Source organism: Periplaneta americana, chromosome 10, assembly GCF_040183065.1.
Source record: "Periplaneta americana isolate PAMFEO1 chromosome 10, P.americana_PAMFEO1_priV1, whole genome shotgun sequence".
NCBI classification, from domain to species: Eukaryota; Metazoa; Arthropoda; class Insecta; order Blattodea; family Blattidae; genus Periplaneta; species Periplaneta americana.
Genome location: NC_091126.1, coordinates 93,698,552 through 93,716,090, shown reverse-complemented (window position 1 = coordinate 93,716,090; position 17,539 = coordinate 93,698,552). Strand labels below are relative to the sequence as shown.

At 37.6% G+C, this 17,539-nt stretch overlaps 1 protein-coding gene across 2 annotated transcripts in view; it reads left to right on the top strand.

Annotated features, from left to right (window-relative positions):
* Positions 1-2,289: 2,289 nt before the first annotated feature.
* Positions 2,290-17,539, top strand: part of LOC138707893 (inactive phospholipase C-like protein 2) — an 876,200-nt gene continuing 860,950 nt past the window's right edge. For both annotated transcript variants that reach the window (XM_069837934.1, XM_069837935.1), the window contains exon 1: positions 2,290-2,644. In XM_069837934.1, coding sequence (XP_069694035.1) covers positions 2,377-2,644 — 268 coding nt within the window. In that variant the 5' untranslated portion in view covers positions 2,290-2,376. The remainder of the gene's footprint in view (positions 2,645-17,539) is intronic.

The window sequence follows — 17,539 nt, the reverse complement described above, 5'->3', positions numbered from 1 at the left end:
ATTGTAGATACGGTACCTATAAATCTCGTAAGTTAATTTTAGTTTATGCCCTCTATAGGGATGGTTTAAAGTAGTCCATATATTTTGTAATAGATCTACTTGTTGATATATGTCTGCAAAAGATTTTGGCTCACCAAGATCTTCACAATGTTAATTAGTGAAGAGTATATAGATTCAGGTTATCACAAGTATGCATTGAAAAAACATTTCAATAGGTACAGAAAATATTAATATTACTGTATTTTGTGATGTAAATGTCCCATAAGCATATATTTCTGAACAATTATAATTTTAAAAATGTCGAGAAAGGAGGGAAAAAATGTTAAGTTCAATCATTCAAATAAGGTAAAATAATGTAACATATACAGTAATTACATTCTAACAGTTCTATACTGTAATTGAATTTAATTTAGGTTTCAGCCTTTCCAATTGTTCCTCTTTTACAATTAGATAAGATAGTTTTCATTTTCAGCCTGGTCCATCTACATTGGCGCCTATGACAATTTGTAAGTATTTGTAAGTATGGAGAGGGACTTTGTTAGTCATTCATTTTGTCTCTGATGCTTTTTAAAATGGGGAAAAGACGTGAAAATAACTTGAAGAAACAGAGTTTTTTGCGAAAAGTTCTCGAATTGAAAGGTCAACTATTTCATTATATTCGTAACTTTCTTGCATATGGTTGTAGGATATTCGTTGTCTAAAATTTCTTGGACGTCGGACATACACTCCCTCTTCATCACTATTTGAGTCAGAATTATCCATTTCAAATGTTTTCACGGTTTTATCTTCAAAATCTAACCCTACATTGGCATTTACTTTTTACAAATTATTAAACTATTACTTAAAATACAGCCATGGAACTAACGTTAATATTATTAATAAATATAATTATCTTTGCTGATTTATGAAACACTTTAGTAATATTGTTATTTATTTTAGTAATAAAATATGAGCGTTTACAGTAATAAATAATATTAACTATTACTTTTATGAAACAGAACAGTAATAATATTGCAGTACTTAATGTTATTACCTTTTCAGTAATGGTATTAAATTATTACTTTTATGAAATAGGCCCCAGGGGAAAGTTTCAGTATACGGATACCTCACTGACAATAATTATCTTAAAATACTAAAAAGAGAGATTTGTCTGTGTTTGTCGTATGCGCATCATGCTTACGAAAAGACACTTTTCAGTGCCAATAATTTATTTTGTGTGCACAAGGTTGGAACTTTGTTTTTTCTGGGCGTGAATTTGTCCAAAAGGAACGACATATGTTTATACGCGAACCAAGTTGACTCGTACACTTCATCACTCCCCATTCCAGATCTTTTTGTGGACTTCTGTCTTTCCCTCCGGAATGATGTCAGTAGGGATTCAATTTTCAATTTTCTTTTTGACTTCTGCTCCCTACAATAAACAAAATCATGTATCCACTGAAAATAAATAAACAAAAATAATTTTCAAATTTTGCACGTGTTTGACTCGCCTATCTTGCAGCTGAACATCTTTCCAATAGCTTCCCAAACATCATGTTTTCTTACTTTATTGTGATAAGTAGGATACTTGGGATTCCATGAAGTTTCCTGCTCCCTATATGCATTAATAAGATTTATAACAGCGTCTTCCGTCCACTCCAGTTTCGACATCCTGTTAGTGAAATTGAACTAAGCGCTGCGTTCTGCTACGAACTACAAGCTAGTGGCAAATCCCGTCCACAACGAATACCAACTTCCTTTGATGTACCGACATGCGACGGATCACTTCCGAAGGCAAACCAAACGATCGGTTTGCCTTTGCTGCGACGTACACACGTACCGATTTCAATCAACGAATGCAATCGTTTGTCGTTCGTTCGTTGTTCGTTCGCTAAGTGTGTACGCACCTTTAGGCGAGCGAAAATTACTGTGAGTGATTTGCATGAATAACTGCAGAATTTTTAAAGGTACGTTTGTTTATAGTCTAGTAATTTTGATATATTAATCTACAATATCAATGCCAGATTTACGAAATCCCATTATAAAAAAATATTTTATGCTACCGCTTGAAAAACCTTATAACAGAATTCTACTAAAGTATCACGGAGCAGTGAAACTGCGAAAATCGAAAAAATAGGGAGCATTCTTATCGATCGGGTCGTTGTTTCTGTTAATATTCACCCGCGTCGCTAGGTGACAGGAGTAGCGAATGGAGGCGACGCGGCGCGTCGAGGCGCTCATCCTCATGACGTCACAACGTTAAGGTTTATGGATCCGTCGTTCGCCGGGATGAACGGCTGGGCTATAGAGGGGCGAACGTGCCCGCCGTCTCAGTTGGAGTAGGAGCAGCGAGACGGACGGTAGAGTGGCGGGCACTGTCATGCAGCAGAGAGTGTGATGGCAGAGACGCCTCCAGCACTCGGCGCCACTCTCAGAGGCGCCGGGGGCAGTGTGCTCTCCAGTACGAACGGGGGCGGTTACCGCCACATCGAGGAGGATCCTGGGCCTAATCTCGGCGGCAAAACGTCTATCACCTACAAAATGTCTTCTCCGAATGCAAAACCCGAGACCTTGCCTTCGAGACCCAGTTCCGGGAGTCGAAAGCCGAAAACAGTGTCATTCCACAGCGCCACTAGCCTCCCCACGGAGAGGAAGATCTCTAGCGGTGAGTGAAATGCTAGAAGCAATCTTTCAGTAACACCAACAATACATCCGAGAAATAAAACACAGCAGTCCCCAAATCTTTGACAGAGCAATCGATGCTTTATTTTGTAATGATAATTATATCAATACATTAGAACCAGACTCTCTCTTAGCCTACTATCAACCGAATTGTATTATTTTGGTGCTTGTTTTCGGAATTTAAATTGAGCATTGGTCCGAGAACCACCAGGCGATAGAATCTGGTTTCTTTTAAGATTCCATCAAAGGAATTTTCCAATGTATGGAATTGAAGTGTCGCAGAGTATATATAATCATTTCCGTATATAAATAAATTAAAGACGGATTACAATTTATGAGTGTTAAAGAGTTTTACACAACTATACATACGTGTATTTATATGTGTATAAACAAACACTAACGTGCCGAATTACTGTAGGAAATGTTTATGTGAGGCAAAGTGTATGCAATTAGAATGTGTTAATTAGCTCGGATCCAAATAGTAGGCGAGTATTTGACAGAAAGTAGACATGTTCCAGATATCGCAATGAATAGTGCAACCTGTTTCTTTCAGAAAGTTAACTGTCACAACTGCTGTATTTATACAGAACGCGCCTGTGAATTATTTCACGAAAAAAGTGCGATAGTCCTTATCAGACCACTCACAGAGTGTGAACTGTGTTGACATTGTCATGTATTTCCTCTGTACCAAGATACAGGTATATATACTCTATTCATATTCGACGTTGAAATTGTTGGACATCATCCAGTACGATCGCTACAGACCGTGATCTAGATATGACTCTCAGTACCCACGAACGTGACTTCGTTTTTTAATAAATGAAATGTAATGAGTGATGATATTTAAATTAAACATCATCTTTTCTTGTTCTTTCTGTAGTGAAGAGATATAGAAATTTAAACAATTAGAATGTATAGGTCTGTATAGTACAATATTCACAAAAGAAATATGTGCCTTGGCACTCCATGCGTCCATTAGTCATTCAAATTTTTATTCCCTTTCGAAGAATTCTGTATCTTATATTCTTCGAGACATGTATGAATACTTCAGTATTACATAACAAAGTTTTATCTTACAATATTCCTGAATGTTTGACATGTAATGTATATGGGGACACATTAACTGTGAATTCCATTGGTTCCAATAGACTTTTGGTAGATGATGAGTTTCAAGCGGGTTGGTGTTTAAGACAGAAAATAATCTGGATTTAAAGAAAATAAAAATAACGACTGATAATTAAGAGGAACGATAATGCTCACGTAAATTATTTCAAATTGGTAAATTCACATCGCGTTTCACAGTAACAGTGTATTGCTTATCATATTTCAAAACTGCGATCACTAGTTAAAGTACTATTGAGTCTAATATGAATTTTGTGGTAGTTGAAATGGAATTTTTTCTGGAATTTTCAGTTTTCCATTATTTCGCATCTGCACAATCATGTGTTATCACCATCTTACGGCAAAAGGTCTCATTTTGCTACCCAGTACAGAGTTATAGCATGTCAGATTGATATTACGCTTCATAGTTACAGCTCACAGAGTATCGGATCACGAGCTGAAGTATTAACGTAGTCTAGTATATACAGTTAAGAAGCTCAATACGTAGCAAATATGCATCCATAGATAGTTGCTAACCACTAGGATCGCTAATATAGCCTCATTACAGATAATGCTAAATAGTACAGGCACAGTCTATTGTTCCTAGCACCCTCATAACTCAAGCTTCATGACTGTATATACTAGACTGTGGTATTAATGTGAAGTTTCTGATAGCTAAAAGTAGTAGACCTCCTGGATTTTTCAGTTTTCCAACATTTTGCAATTCCATAATCAAAATATGTTATCATAGCCTTACGACTAAGTCTGATTTTGCTAGCCAGCATAGAAATAGGCCTACAATACGTCTTCCACCATGCAATAGAATCAGTAAAGAGGTATTTTTAGCTCCAATAATTATATCTTTCTGATGTATTGTAACTAAACAGAGTAGGAATAGTCGAAATTCATGGTATAAAAAAGTACGGGATTTTATTTGCTTCAGATATCCTGTTCTCTGTTCCTTAGGTTAGGCATTCATATTACACAACAATGTTATGCTGCGTTATGCACTGCAAACAAAAAGAAAAGCTTCTATGACTCAACGCTAGCGAGGTAGTCTTCACGCAGGCGGGGTTCGATCATCGGCAAAGTCATGATGAAATATGTGGGGGAAAAAACAGACATTGCAGAGTCTCTTACTCGTACTCCCGTTTCCATCTATCATTCCACAAACACTCTTCACCTCCCCAAAATTTCAACTCCCACCTGCGATAAAAAATAATATGCAGCGGTGAAATCTTGAGGGAGCTACGGGTTTTCCGATGTTGGTACACGAAGGGTTTGGGGCTCCGACCTTCTGGAGTTCAGATTACTCTTTTTCGGGTGTAACCTGGCTCTATCAGGAGCTGACGCAGGATGGCCCATCTATCAGCTTCGGGTTCAGGAAAGTCACTAAGCCACCTGTAGAATTTTGACAATCATCTGAATGAAACTTCAGCACTTCACGTATCATGAAATCATGCTACACTGAAAGCTAAATTCTGAAAGGTACTCTCGTCTTTGAATGGTGGATAAACGGTGTCCATTTCCTGTTGTGTTAAAAAATATCACGTCGGAATGATCATAAAAATAAACGCTCAAGCTGGCACAAAACTGTGCGCCAGTTCATCCACTCCGCAAGACCTGCGAGAGGGAAATGTAAATAAAAAGTCTCCTCAGATACTTTTCGATGAAATTACTGTAGATAAAAACGTAAAGTACCTATTCAATGAATTAATTACGCAAATTGTTTGGTTTTTAACAGTCTTTATTATGCTATAACCTCTTTAAATCTAAATGTAATACCATGAAACTTATTTAACTTTCACAGTATCTGTTGATTTCTTTGCTTTTTACGTAAGTACAAAATAGTAAAGAATGTACAGCGCCCCCCAAAAAGAACGAGACGGCTCTTGCTGATGTATGTGTACTGTAAGTTCTACAAGTTCTACAGCGCAGTTCACACGTTATCGGCGTAACAATGCAAGAAGACGTCTGACCATGCATGCGTATTTTCACCCTAATCCAAAGTTCACACCAGTCCAAATTTTATCAGTTACATGACCATTTCTCGTATAGGTCCCTGATTACTTCCATGAACTTTTATTTTTTATGAAAGTATGGTAGGAACCGTTTGGCAAAAAGTGACAATGTTATGAAATGACAAATGTAGGGCAATGACAAAAACGAGGATCACGAGAAAGATAACAAGGAGCATGAAAAGGAGACAACGACGAGAACTAAGATGAGGACCACAACAAGAACTACGATAAAGACCACGATAAAAACAACGACTATCATGAAGCCCACGGCAAGAACAAAGACGAAGACGAGGACAATGGCAAGGACCACGATAAGAATCACGACATGGACCACAAGCACCACAATAAGGATCACATTAAGGATCGCGATATGGACAACAAGGACCACGATAAAGTTCACAACATGGACTAGAAGAATCAAGGTAAGAACCACGACGAGGACTAAGATATGGGCCACCATAAGCACCAGACAAGGATCACTATAAAGACCACGTCATGGACTAGGATGACGATCACGACAAGGTTCACGAAAGCACCATAATAAGCACCACGAGAAAGACAACAAGGACCATGATAAGGATCACGACAAGAATAAGATAGAGACAATGACAAGGACCACGATAAGGATAACTAAATGGGCTACGACAAACACCTCGATAAGGGTCACGGTAAGGAACACAAAAATGACCACGACAATGACCACGACAAGGATCACGAAAAGGACCAGGACTACAAATGGACCATGAGAAAAACAAGGACCACGATAATGACCATGACAAAGACAAAGGCCATTGTAAGAACCACTACAAGAACTATCAGAGAAAGAAGCGACAAGGATCATAATAAGGAATAGGGAATTGGATCACGATAAGTACCGCGGTAAGGATCACGAGAAGCACGAAGATGACGATAAGGGTCACAAACAAGACAAAAGGGACCATGATAAGGACCTGGATAAAGACAACAAGAATCAAAATAAGGAACATGACAAAGACAACAAGAATCACGATAAGGAACATGACATAGACAAAAACCACAATAAACGCCAAAACAAAGACCACGATAAGGGTCATGACAAAGACAACGAGGACAACTGTATGGACAATGATAAGGACCACTACGTTTTCGGCCTGTTTCATTTGTTCTTGGGTAATTTCAGAACATTGTTGCTTCTAATCGTTTGTTAACCATTTTAAAATGAATTTGAAAGACATGTTGCATCTCCAGTTTCTCCGATAAAATTGCCTGAACTGCATAAAATTTGAAATTTAGCTTAATGGCTGTGTCTGTAATTAAGTCAAAGCTCAAAGCGCATTGAATTACGAACACTTAACGTCCTTGTCCGTTACTGAAGTGGAGGGGTGACCGGACCGAGGATCATCTTCCACTGATTTTTGGGTATGATTCGAACTCTGAATTCTCTCTTTAAAAATTCATACATCTCAAGCCAAAATTTCAGCTTTAAAGCAAAATTTTATTCCAGCACGTTGCTTCATATTTTTAATTTCTTCACAAACAGCACTTAATTCGTCCTTACCGAGCGGGCTGCGACGCTCCACTGAACAAAGGTAGTATGATGAACTTTTTAGGGTCATTCAAGAACAAAACATCCTTCTCTTTCAACCACCCAACACACACAATCCCAAAATAGTAAGCAGTAGAAACTCCAGCCTTAAAACTTTTCAATTCACTTCACGTAACACGAATCTAAAAAAAATCAATGAGTAATAACCTATCGTATCGATATGCAAGCTATTATTAATTTGTAGTCATATTAATAAAATATTTCATCCACTTTCTGTGTTGTTCATTATCAACATAGCCCACCAAAATTAAAGCTGTGTAAAACATAACGTTACTGTTACTTGATATTCTTAATTTAACTTTCCACATGGCGAGACGACTTATCTAGCGGATTTAAGTTCTGGTCGCATATGAATGAATGACTTTTATTTTACATCAAATAGATTTTCCTTTCCCGCATTAAAATTTCTAAATAAATCAGGAAATTGGGCGTCAATCATGTATGGCCTTTCCTTGAATTCATTTTTAAACCAGCGACTGCAGTCATGCTGGACTTTTAGTCAGAGAGCGAAATTTCCTGACCTGAGTTTGATACAGTGGTATATGCACCTCATAACCTTGGAATGGAATGAAATGTAACTTACGGGAAGGGACCACTATGGCTCAGCACTGCGACCTGTTAACCCTCAAGCTAGGCGCATTCCTAAACCCACACCGGCTGACTACACTAAGGTTTGCTGCGTACCCAGGTTTCGAGCAGGGAACCCCCTTCGTCCCTAGGCCAGCCCTCTCCGTGCGTCGCCAGCAGGCGTTCTGGGAATGCTATGGAATGATACGAAATGGAGAAATGGTGACGGAATAACGTAGATGCCTAATATGGGGAGAAACGTGATAACCCTGAGAAAAACCCCAAGAGCGACCTTGTCCGCCACAAGTGTAACTATGGATTTTTCACTGAAAAATCCTAGACCAGACCGGGACTCGAACCTGTCACGCAGACGGCCCTGCCTGCGTGACAGGCCGGAGGTCTGATCACTCGCAAGTAAACATTTTGAGGGGGCATATAAAAGAGTTACATTTTTTTCTTTCACCATGTTAATAATATCAAAAGCAATGCTTATACAAATTTTGGTCACTCAACCGCAATTACAAGGGCCGTAGAAAAATAAGTTCGCCAGGTGCCGTTAACAGAAAGAAAACACAATTTCATTGGAAACATTTATTGGAACAGACACAGTAATTGTGGAGTTATTTTTCAACATATTTCCCACCGGAATTGAGACGTTTGTCATATCATGGCATCAACAGAGAGGTGCAGACGGCTGTCAAACGCTGGTTTCGATTCCAGGCGGCTGACTTCTACTACACAAGGATACAAAAGTCTTAATTCTAATGAATGATGTGTTCACACACAGCGCAAAAATTGCTGTATGTTTCAATAAATCTTTCCACGCAATTATGGTTCTCTTTTCTGTAAACGGCTCCAGGGAAAGTCACTTTCCGGACGGCCACGTAATTGCGGTCGAGTGGTCAAAATTTGTATAAGCACTTCTTTTGACATTATTGACATGACAAAACAAACAAATTAAATTAATCTGCCCCAATCAGAATGTTTGCTTGTCAGCCACCGCAGGGGTCATAGCTTACATTTGGATCGAATCTACGTGGAAGTTTGTTTTTAATGTAAAATTCTCTGTTGGATTTTCTAAACATTCGGCTTTTCTCGAGATCTATTGTATTACAATAAAAAATCGAATTATGAATTTACGTCAAAGGGTAAGTAGCAGCAGCAGCAGCAGTAGTAGTAGTAGTAGTAGTAGTAGTAGTAGTAGTAGTAGTAGTAGTAGTAGTAGTAGTAGTAGTAGTAGTAGTAGTAGTAGAAGTATTAATAATAACAGCAGTTATATTTCATTTGAAAAAGCTTTATTCAGCGTCGAAATCTAACGTGGACCAGAAATGGCCTATGCATTTTGCCTGGAACCCTCTGTCAGTGATATACCGGGTGGTTCAAGGGGAATAGTAAATATTTAAGGGGTGATAGTTTGCAATATTCTGAGTAAAATGTTCATAAAAACATATGTACAATTTTTATTGGGTGTGTGGGTGTGGAGACAGTTTTTTTATTCTTGCGCATAACAAGCATTAGAAGTGATGAGAAAAGACATATAAGTTAATGATTACATTTATTGCTTGTTTACATGTTGTTAATACATTTCAATCCTTGAATGCACTTTCCGCTCTATTGAGAACAGTAAATGTTACTCTTCTGAGGTCGTCTTGTTCTTTCATGAGGAGAGCAATATTCATAAGGCAAGTGACCAATTCGTCCCTTGTCTTTACTTTGTTTTTTTGTTTTTTTTTTTTTTTTAAATTTCGCTTTTCATCCAACCTGACAGAAAAAATCGACAGGAGTAAGATCTGGGGAACTTGCTAGCCAACACACGTGACCACCGCCCGATCCATCGTTCGAGGAATGTGAAATTTATGATGATGTGTGACCTGACGGCCAAAATGTACACGGGCTCCATTATGTTGGTAGAATGTGCCCATTCTTCAAGCCAATTGAGCTATGTACTAACCGCTGTTTCTCTATACTCATTATGAAAAGTGCTCCCCCTGGACTATCTCATAAGGGCGACAAGTATTTACCTTTATACATAGTCAATAGTACTTAATCATTTGTCCTGCCTTCATACTATTTGTACTATTTATTATGCGCAACATTCAATCAGCTGTATCTCTATACCCATTGAAAATCTGACACATGGGTAGGGGCTTATAAGAAGTTTTTATTAATAATAGTCCACATTATCATCCCCCTAAATATTTAGTATTCTCTCTTTAATCACCCTGTACTTCTTTTACGTGCCGTAAATCTACGACAGTTCTTCCCAGCTTTAACTTACTCCCAAATAAAGGCAAGCTAAAGACTTCACAGTCCTTTAAGATCCATCTCTCTCGGCAGAAGCTTGAATCAACTAATCTCGGATTAAAAGTCAACATGATAACCGCAAGACTATAGATAACAATGAATCTCCATTAACTGAAAATTTATTTATTAATAATAGCAATAGCCTTACACATACACTCACCCCAGTACATGACGTAACTCTCCGCAGATACACATCATGCACAGCGTGGCCCGCCTAAGTGTTGTGCAACTTGAGAAACGAGTCACAGTACTGCCATCTATCCACAAGATGCGGAATCCGAATCACATAAGTGAAGTGGGTAGGCATTGGATACACACACAAACTACAGTCCGCATTTCACGAGAAGATCCGACCAAGGAATGCGAATTATTCCTCCACTCTTATAACCAATACCCGACACGGATCCGGCTGGCTATTGACTGAGTCTTGCTTGTCCCAGCCGGCCAATGACATCACTCCCATCCACCTGCTCCTTCAAGGACCCTGAGTTACTGGCTTACTCTCTCCTCTTACCCCGCAAGGACTGTACTCCCCTCGCAGGGATCCTCTCGTGAAATTTGGACACTAGCAATAGCAGTAATACCGCAGTCCATTTCATTGGTTATAGTCTACACTCCATATCATCGCCGGCGTACTTATTAACCACTGTGCCACATCTGAGTACTTAAGCGTTCCAACGAACTACAGATCTACTTCTTAACACCTTAGTTTATAAATCGCAAGGGGTTGTTACCATGAGATAAAGTTTCCAACATTGATATGGAATGTTATGCGAAATTATGGGATGATGACAGCCGAAACTGCTGAATAAAAAACCGACCCTAGCCTTTCAACAGTTTATTTACGTATAGAGTGGAAGGGATTTTCAAGTCGTAAATAAAAATGGAACGAAAAGCGTAATACCACTTTGGTTATTCTTCGCATGATGTATAGACCTGCTAAAGCAAAAGGTCATATTATCTGCAAAAATTGTGTCTTTGAATTATTAAAAGGTGTGTGTGTTCGTCTAGTATACAGCAGTTTTATTTTGTTATTATTTTTGGGTTATTTTACGACGCTGTATCAACATCTAGGTTATTTAGCGTCTGAATGATATGAAGGTGATAATGCCGGTGAAATGAGTCCGGGGTCCAGCACCGAAAGTTACCTAGCATTTGCTCGTATTGGGTTGAGGGAAAACCCGGGAAAAACCTTAACCAGGTAACTTGTCCCCACCGGCATTCGAACCTGGGCCACCTGGTTTCGCAGCCAGACACGCTGACCGTTACTCCACAGGTGTGGACTACAGCAGTTTTTGTTGATACGTTAAATATAGGTTAAATTTCAGTTACAACTTTCTGGCCTGGTAATATGAATGAAAACGTTTCTTTCAAGCACATTCACCTCAACTCAAAAACACAATTTTTGCAGATACGACCTTCTGCTATAGCAGAGCATTGTGGGAATGCTTCGAAGGTAAAAATAAACATCGAGAGTCTGTACCGAAAGTATGTCAGCAACGTACACTGCGTATAGTGACACGGGTGATTTGAAATAAAAAACAATTTACTACGTATTTTACATGCGATTTTCACGTAAGTTATTCAAGTAAGTAATTTATTACATTGAATTCGCCCATGTAAACGAGAATTCAGTTCGGATTAAGATCTGTGTAAACACAGATTCTATCGACACGGCTCTGCACATATACATGGCTGTCATTTGTCTCGAGTGTTTGCTAAATCATAATTGTTTCCATTTATTTAGTAATCAATCGGTCTCCTTTAGGAATCAATCGGCCACTTTGCAGCTCTCCCTCCATCTGCGTGTTGGCTCTGCCTCTCTGAGTGGCCACTTATTTTATTCGGCGTTTTGCGTTTTTTTTTATCCCGTAGCAGAATCTTACATGATTTTCAATGTTTCCTTGGTAAATGATTCGACATTTTGAAATGAAATTCAAGTTGTTTACTTTTCCTAAAATTTCACTGTGCTACAATTGCCACTTCACTATTTTTTTTTCACTTTATTTTGTATACCATTCCACGACAAATAGTTTGAGTATTCAAATACGCTTTTAGCTCTTCCGGTTGCAGAGTTACGACTGCCGGAATGTGTCAATAAAAGTGGTAACTTTTACCTCGCGTTCAGCTGCATTCCTCTCTCTTAACCCACGAGCGTGGGTCATCCATCACAGCATCGAAAGTCCTCACTCTAAGTGCTCCATACTCCAACATTCACTTCAGAGAGTGGACTTGATGAAGAATATCAGTTTTCGGGTCTCCAATACCTATCTGTCCTATTGGGACTTAATATGCTCGCTAAAATAAAATCAAAAAACGTGAAAAACCAAATTTTCCCTCACTCAATTTCTTTAAAATTCATTCACAAAAATCTGCGTATAGACCTCAGTTTTACACAACCGCACTTTTCTAGTAGTTCAACTTCAATAACCTTGGAACTTTTTTCCCAGGAATATTAGACGTTACATCAGTGATGTCAAAGCAAGCGCATTTTTCTGACTTTGACGTCGTGCGCGGGCATCCAGCGCTAGGTATGGAAGGAGGAAGGGTTGTGTATATGAATAAGCAGCCTGTTGGATTAAGAAAACAGTGGTGCACAAACTTCAAACGGAACGTGAAATTTTATGTAGTTATTTTTATATGGCTTCTTTCTGTTTGATATTATCCATATTGTTTGTAAAACAAAAGTACTAATACCAATTTCTTAATATTGCAGTTGTGTTTTAAACGTTAAAAACATAATAAAGAGTCAAGAAGAAATATTCACATAAATTCCATAGTAGTATAACTATACTGTACTAAGTGGCTGAAACACATCATTCATAAAGAAAGTGATATCCCCCCCCCCAAAAAAAAGAGAATGAGTATGACATGATAAGTTGGAATTGATATTGATGGTATCTTTATCCTTATAAAAGTAATCAATGAACTAATCAAAATATTATTATAGTACAAAGCAAAGTTACCTAGGTACTATATATGTTTGAAGTGTAACTAATATTCCATAACAAATCTCTTATCGCATTATGCTCTTAAGGTGATATTGGTGAGGAACTTTCTATCAGAATATTAAATTATTTTCTCGAGACCTGATGAAGCTATAGAGGTGCCATTTTTACAACACATGAGTACATATATTTTGCTTATGATGTAACAGCAGTTGCTTTGTTAATTCATTTCCTTACAAACATTTTCCATGCGAATATTTTCAAAATTCGTAATACACTAACTTCAGTAATACGTATTTACGGTATACTAGATTTACGAAAACATTGTTTCAGTACCTGTAAGGCTACTAAATAAATAGGCCTATATCTGTAAATTTCACTTTTCTATAAAAAAAGTAGAGAAAATATTCCTTTGCAATAAAAAAAACAAACTTATGAAAAAATGAGCATTAAAATTTGAACTTACATTCCTATAATGCACATATACTCCTCAGTCAAATCTAAAAGTTAACATGGGTACAGTTCCCTTTATCTATTGAATCAGTGCTGGCCATCCCTGTATATAGCTCAATCAATCGGCATATACTACCTCTTTCGTCTATCTCTTTCCTTTCCGTTGTAAAGCGCTCAGGCTCTCCTGAACTCTAAAGCGCGCGCTTGCGCCTATGGGTATCAATTGACATGACTGCGTTACACTTTGCACGAGAAGGACGAAGAAGTGACTTTTATGATATTCTTCCAGAAAATATGCAATGCAATAGTTTTCATTAGTCTGTATGCCGTTGTCGGTTTTTAATCTCTAACGCTATCCAGGTCATAGTTCGTTGTGCAGATTGGAAACTTAACGACAGGGAATCTTTCGTAAAAAATGTTCTTGAACTACATGGACCGACACTTTTAGCACACATGAATCATAAATAATTACTCCTGGTGCAGAAGAAAACCTAAAATTTTTAATTTTACGCTCAATATTTAAATACTAATACAAGAACTATAGGCCTATAAAAAGTATTTTTTCCGGTTTGTTCACTATTGCCATAGACTTAATTGAGACAGCACCTGCCCTTACATGCACACCGATCGGAAGCAACGATGCAGCATAGCGGAACCTATACCGAAACTTTTCACCGAACAGTCAAACTGCCTTAGATGAAAATATATATATATATATATATATATATATATATATATATATATTTCTTATTTATTATTAGGACAAACTGATAGCCTATAACCTGCACTGCAGATGCGTTTTCATATTGTCACTAGGCCTATATACGTCTTACGTACACTTAGCGGCAAAAAGAATGGGCCGACTCTTGGTCGATAGAAATGCTAAGTTCTATCGCGCGGTTCACTCGTGTAAACGTAACCCACTGCAAGGTATTGCTGTGGTGTCTCTTCATTGAAAGTCATCCGTCTATAATGTAGTAAACCTTACGAGCAGTGTGTGGCCCAGTGGTAAGAAGTCTGATATTCGTACTAGAGGTTGTAAGTTCGCCTCCCGGTACGGTAAAATTATCATTTTTTATTTTAACTTTTACTTAATTTATTACTTCAAATGTGAAATGACATTTGTTAACAAATTTCGTTATGCCTGCCTTGTAAAAATATTATTGCCCATCACCTGTGGGCTATTAATAGGTAGACCTGGCATGTATAAACAAAAATACTTGTTTCACATCCTAAAAAACCGGACGCATATCAAACACAAATAAATAATTAAATTAACAAAAACAAACAATTTGTTAATATATTAACAAAACAAGGCTGTGGTGGGGACTATTATCTCATCCACAAACCACCTGCGTCAACATCTGCCCTCATTCTGCGCGGCATGGAGTCTACAAGATTATGGAACAGGTCTAAATTCTTGGCCATCTTCTCCCACGCATCTAGAACTCTGTCCCACAATTCCTCAGGTGTCCGAACGGGTGGTTGTTCTGCAGGATCCTTTTGACTGCAGCCCACAAATTTTGAAACGGTTTCATATCTGGTGAATTTGGAGGCCAGTCGACTGGGTCGACATCACGCCTCCTCGTAAACCATCTTTGAATCCGGTTGGCGGTGTGTATCGGATGATTATCCTGCTGGAAGAAAAGTGTTCCTTCTGGATATCGTTTTCGGGCGGAAGGGATCATTACATTTGTCAAAATGTGTTCGTAGACTTCTGCCGTAAACCGCCCATGGATGCGTTCCAGAAGTCCTACACCATCGTATGACATCCACCCCCAACACGCGACTCTAACGCAATCCGACTTGTTAATTTGTCTCACGAAGCGTTCATCGTATCGGTGGCCATTCATACAATAAACTTGGGCAGTACTATCGTTGCTATTGGAGACAATTATCCCTTCGGAGAAAATGACATTTCTCCAATCGAAGTCCTGTCGGAGAGTAGCATACGCAGAATAACCTATGCGAACTAGGGCAATGAGTTATTGTTTCTGTGCCATCTTCAAGTTTAATGACGAGACAGAACGTTGTATTAACAGATAGCAGTATTGCTTGAAAGAGAGAGGGAGGTTTATTATTTATTAGAGTTTGGGCATATTCTAAGAGATATCGCCACATAATTATAGCTTTGCGAGACACATGATGGCAAATTTGTAATAAAAAAAAGAAAATTGGGGGAGATCCGAACTTTGAGCTACTACTACCAACTTGTTCAATAGACCAATGCCGTAACGACTTACGCTACTGTGACTGTTAATGTCGGTTCGGCATAATACGTGATTTTCCTGTTCATATTCGCTCCGGTTGATTTTGTATTTATCAATTTTATTATTATTTCACTCTTCAAGGGCCCTGATGCATCTAGAATCAACCCGCCATTCGATTTTATTACATATTTTAGACTCCTAAACAAAATACAGCAAATTTAAATGGTTTAATTATGTGTTACCTAGTGAACTAAGGCTTTGACGAGACGAGCATGCGCAATGTTATATCTCTGGAACTTAGAAATTTTCGGCCGGGCCATTCTTTTTGCCGCTAAGTTTACAGTTGTCAAAAAAAAAGTGGCCGCACTCGTGAACAGCGAATATTTTCAAAGTCCACTTCGGGTCGCAGCGATGTTACACGATGCATGTGCTTGTACAAGGAGTTCCGGAACTATGAAATTTTTCCATCTCTGCGCCTCGTAGACCAGCAGTAGAGTGCTTGTTTAATGATTCAAAGGTCGTGGGTTCGGGCCTTCTTCAAGTTTTCATTTTATTTTTTAATCCTTCTTTAGCGATGTAAATTATATTCAAATTATCATTTATATCCAGTTATCGTTCTTTATGGATATCACGTAACTTATATTTTGTTATCGTTCTTTAGAGATATGAATAAAATTCAGGTCATCATTTGTATTCTGTTATCGTTTTATAACGATATGAATAATAATTATTATTATTGTATCTCCAATGGGGGTTAGCCCTATTTTACATATATATGTTAGGGCTATAGTTTTATACACAAAAAAGATGAGCATAAAGAGAAGTGGAAAAGAAAATTAAATTAGCTTACGCGATGTAAACTAAACATAAACAATTCGTAAATTAGGCATTGCGATTGCAAAACAAATACCAGTTATCAATTTGAAACATACAAAAACATTAACAACACACACACGTAACACTTCTATAACACAAATATGCAGCTTTCCGTGCCATACATCATAAATTAATACACAATAGTCACACAAACACAATCAAACTATAATTACGACATTGCGACGACATCAAGCATCCCATAACTGACTCACAAACATAACAAACCAAGCATCCGTTACAACACATACACTTCAACATAGTAACCACACTTTTAAAAGTTACAAATTTGGCTCCAAGAAGAATAAATAGGACACTGTTACTAATTACTATTCTTCTACAATTTCTTAAATACATCTGTAATAAATCTGAAATTCCGATATGAATAATATTCACGTTTTTTATATTATCGTTCTTTAGCGATTTAAATAATATTCAAGTTATCATTTATATTCTGTTTTCCTTCATTAGCATTATAAAACAATATTCAAGTTATTTATATTGCTATTGTTCTTTCGCAATATATTAATTAAACAAACCGATATTTATCATTTATATTATGTTATCGTTCTTTAGTGCTACTGTATAAATAATATTCAAGTTATTTACATTGTAATCGTTCTTTAGCGATATAAATAACATAAATTTAAATTAGGTTTGGAAAAATCCAGTTGCATAATACTGGTATTAGTTTTTCTTTTTATATTATTACATTATACTATCTTGAACCACAATAAAATGAAAAGGAGTAACGAGGAATTGAACCTGAGACGTTGACATCTAAATTCCGACGTTCGTCCGCTGAGCTACGAGGGC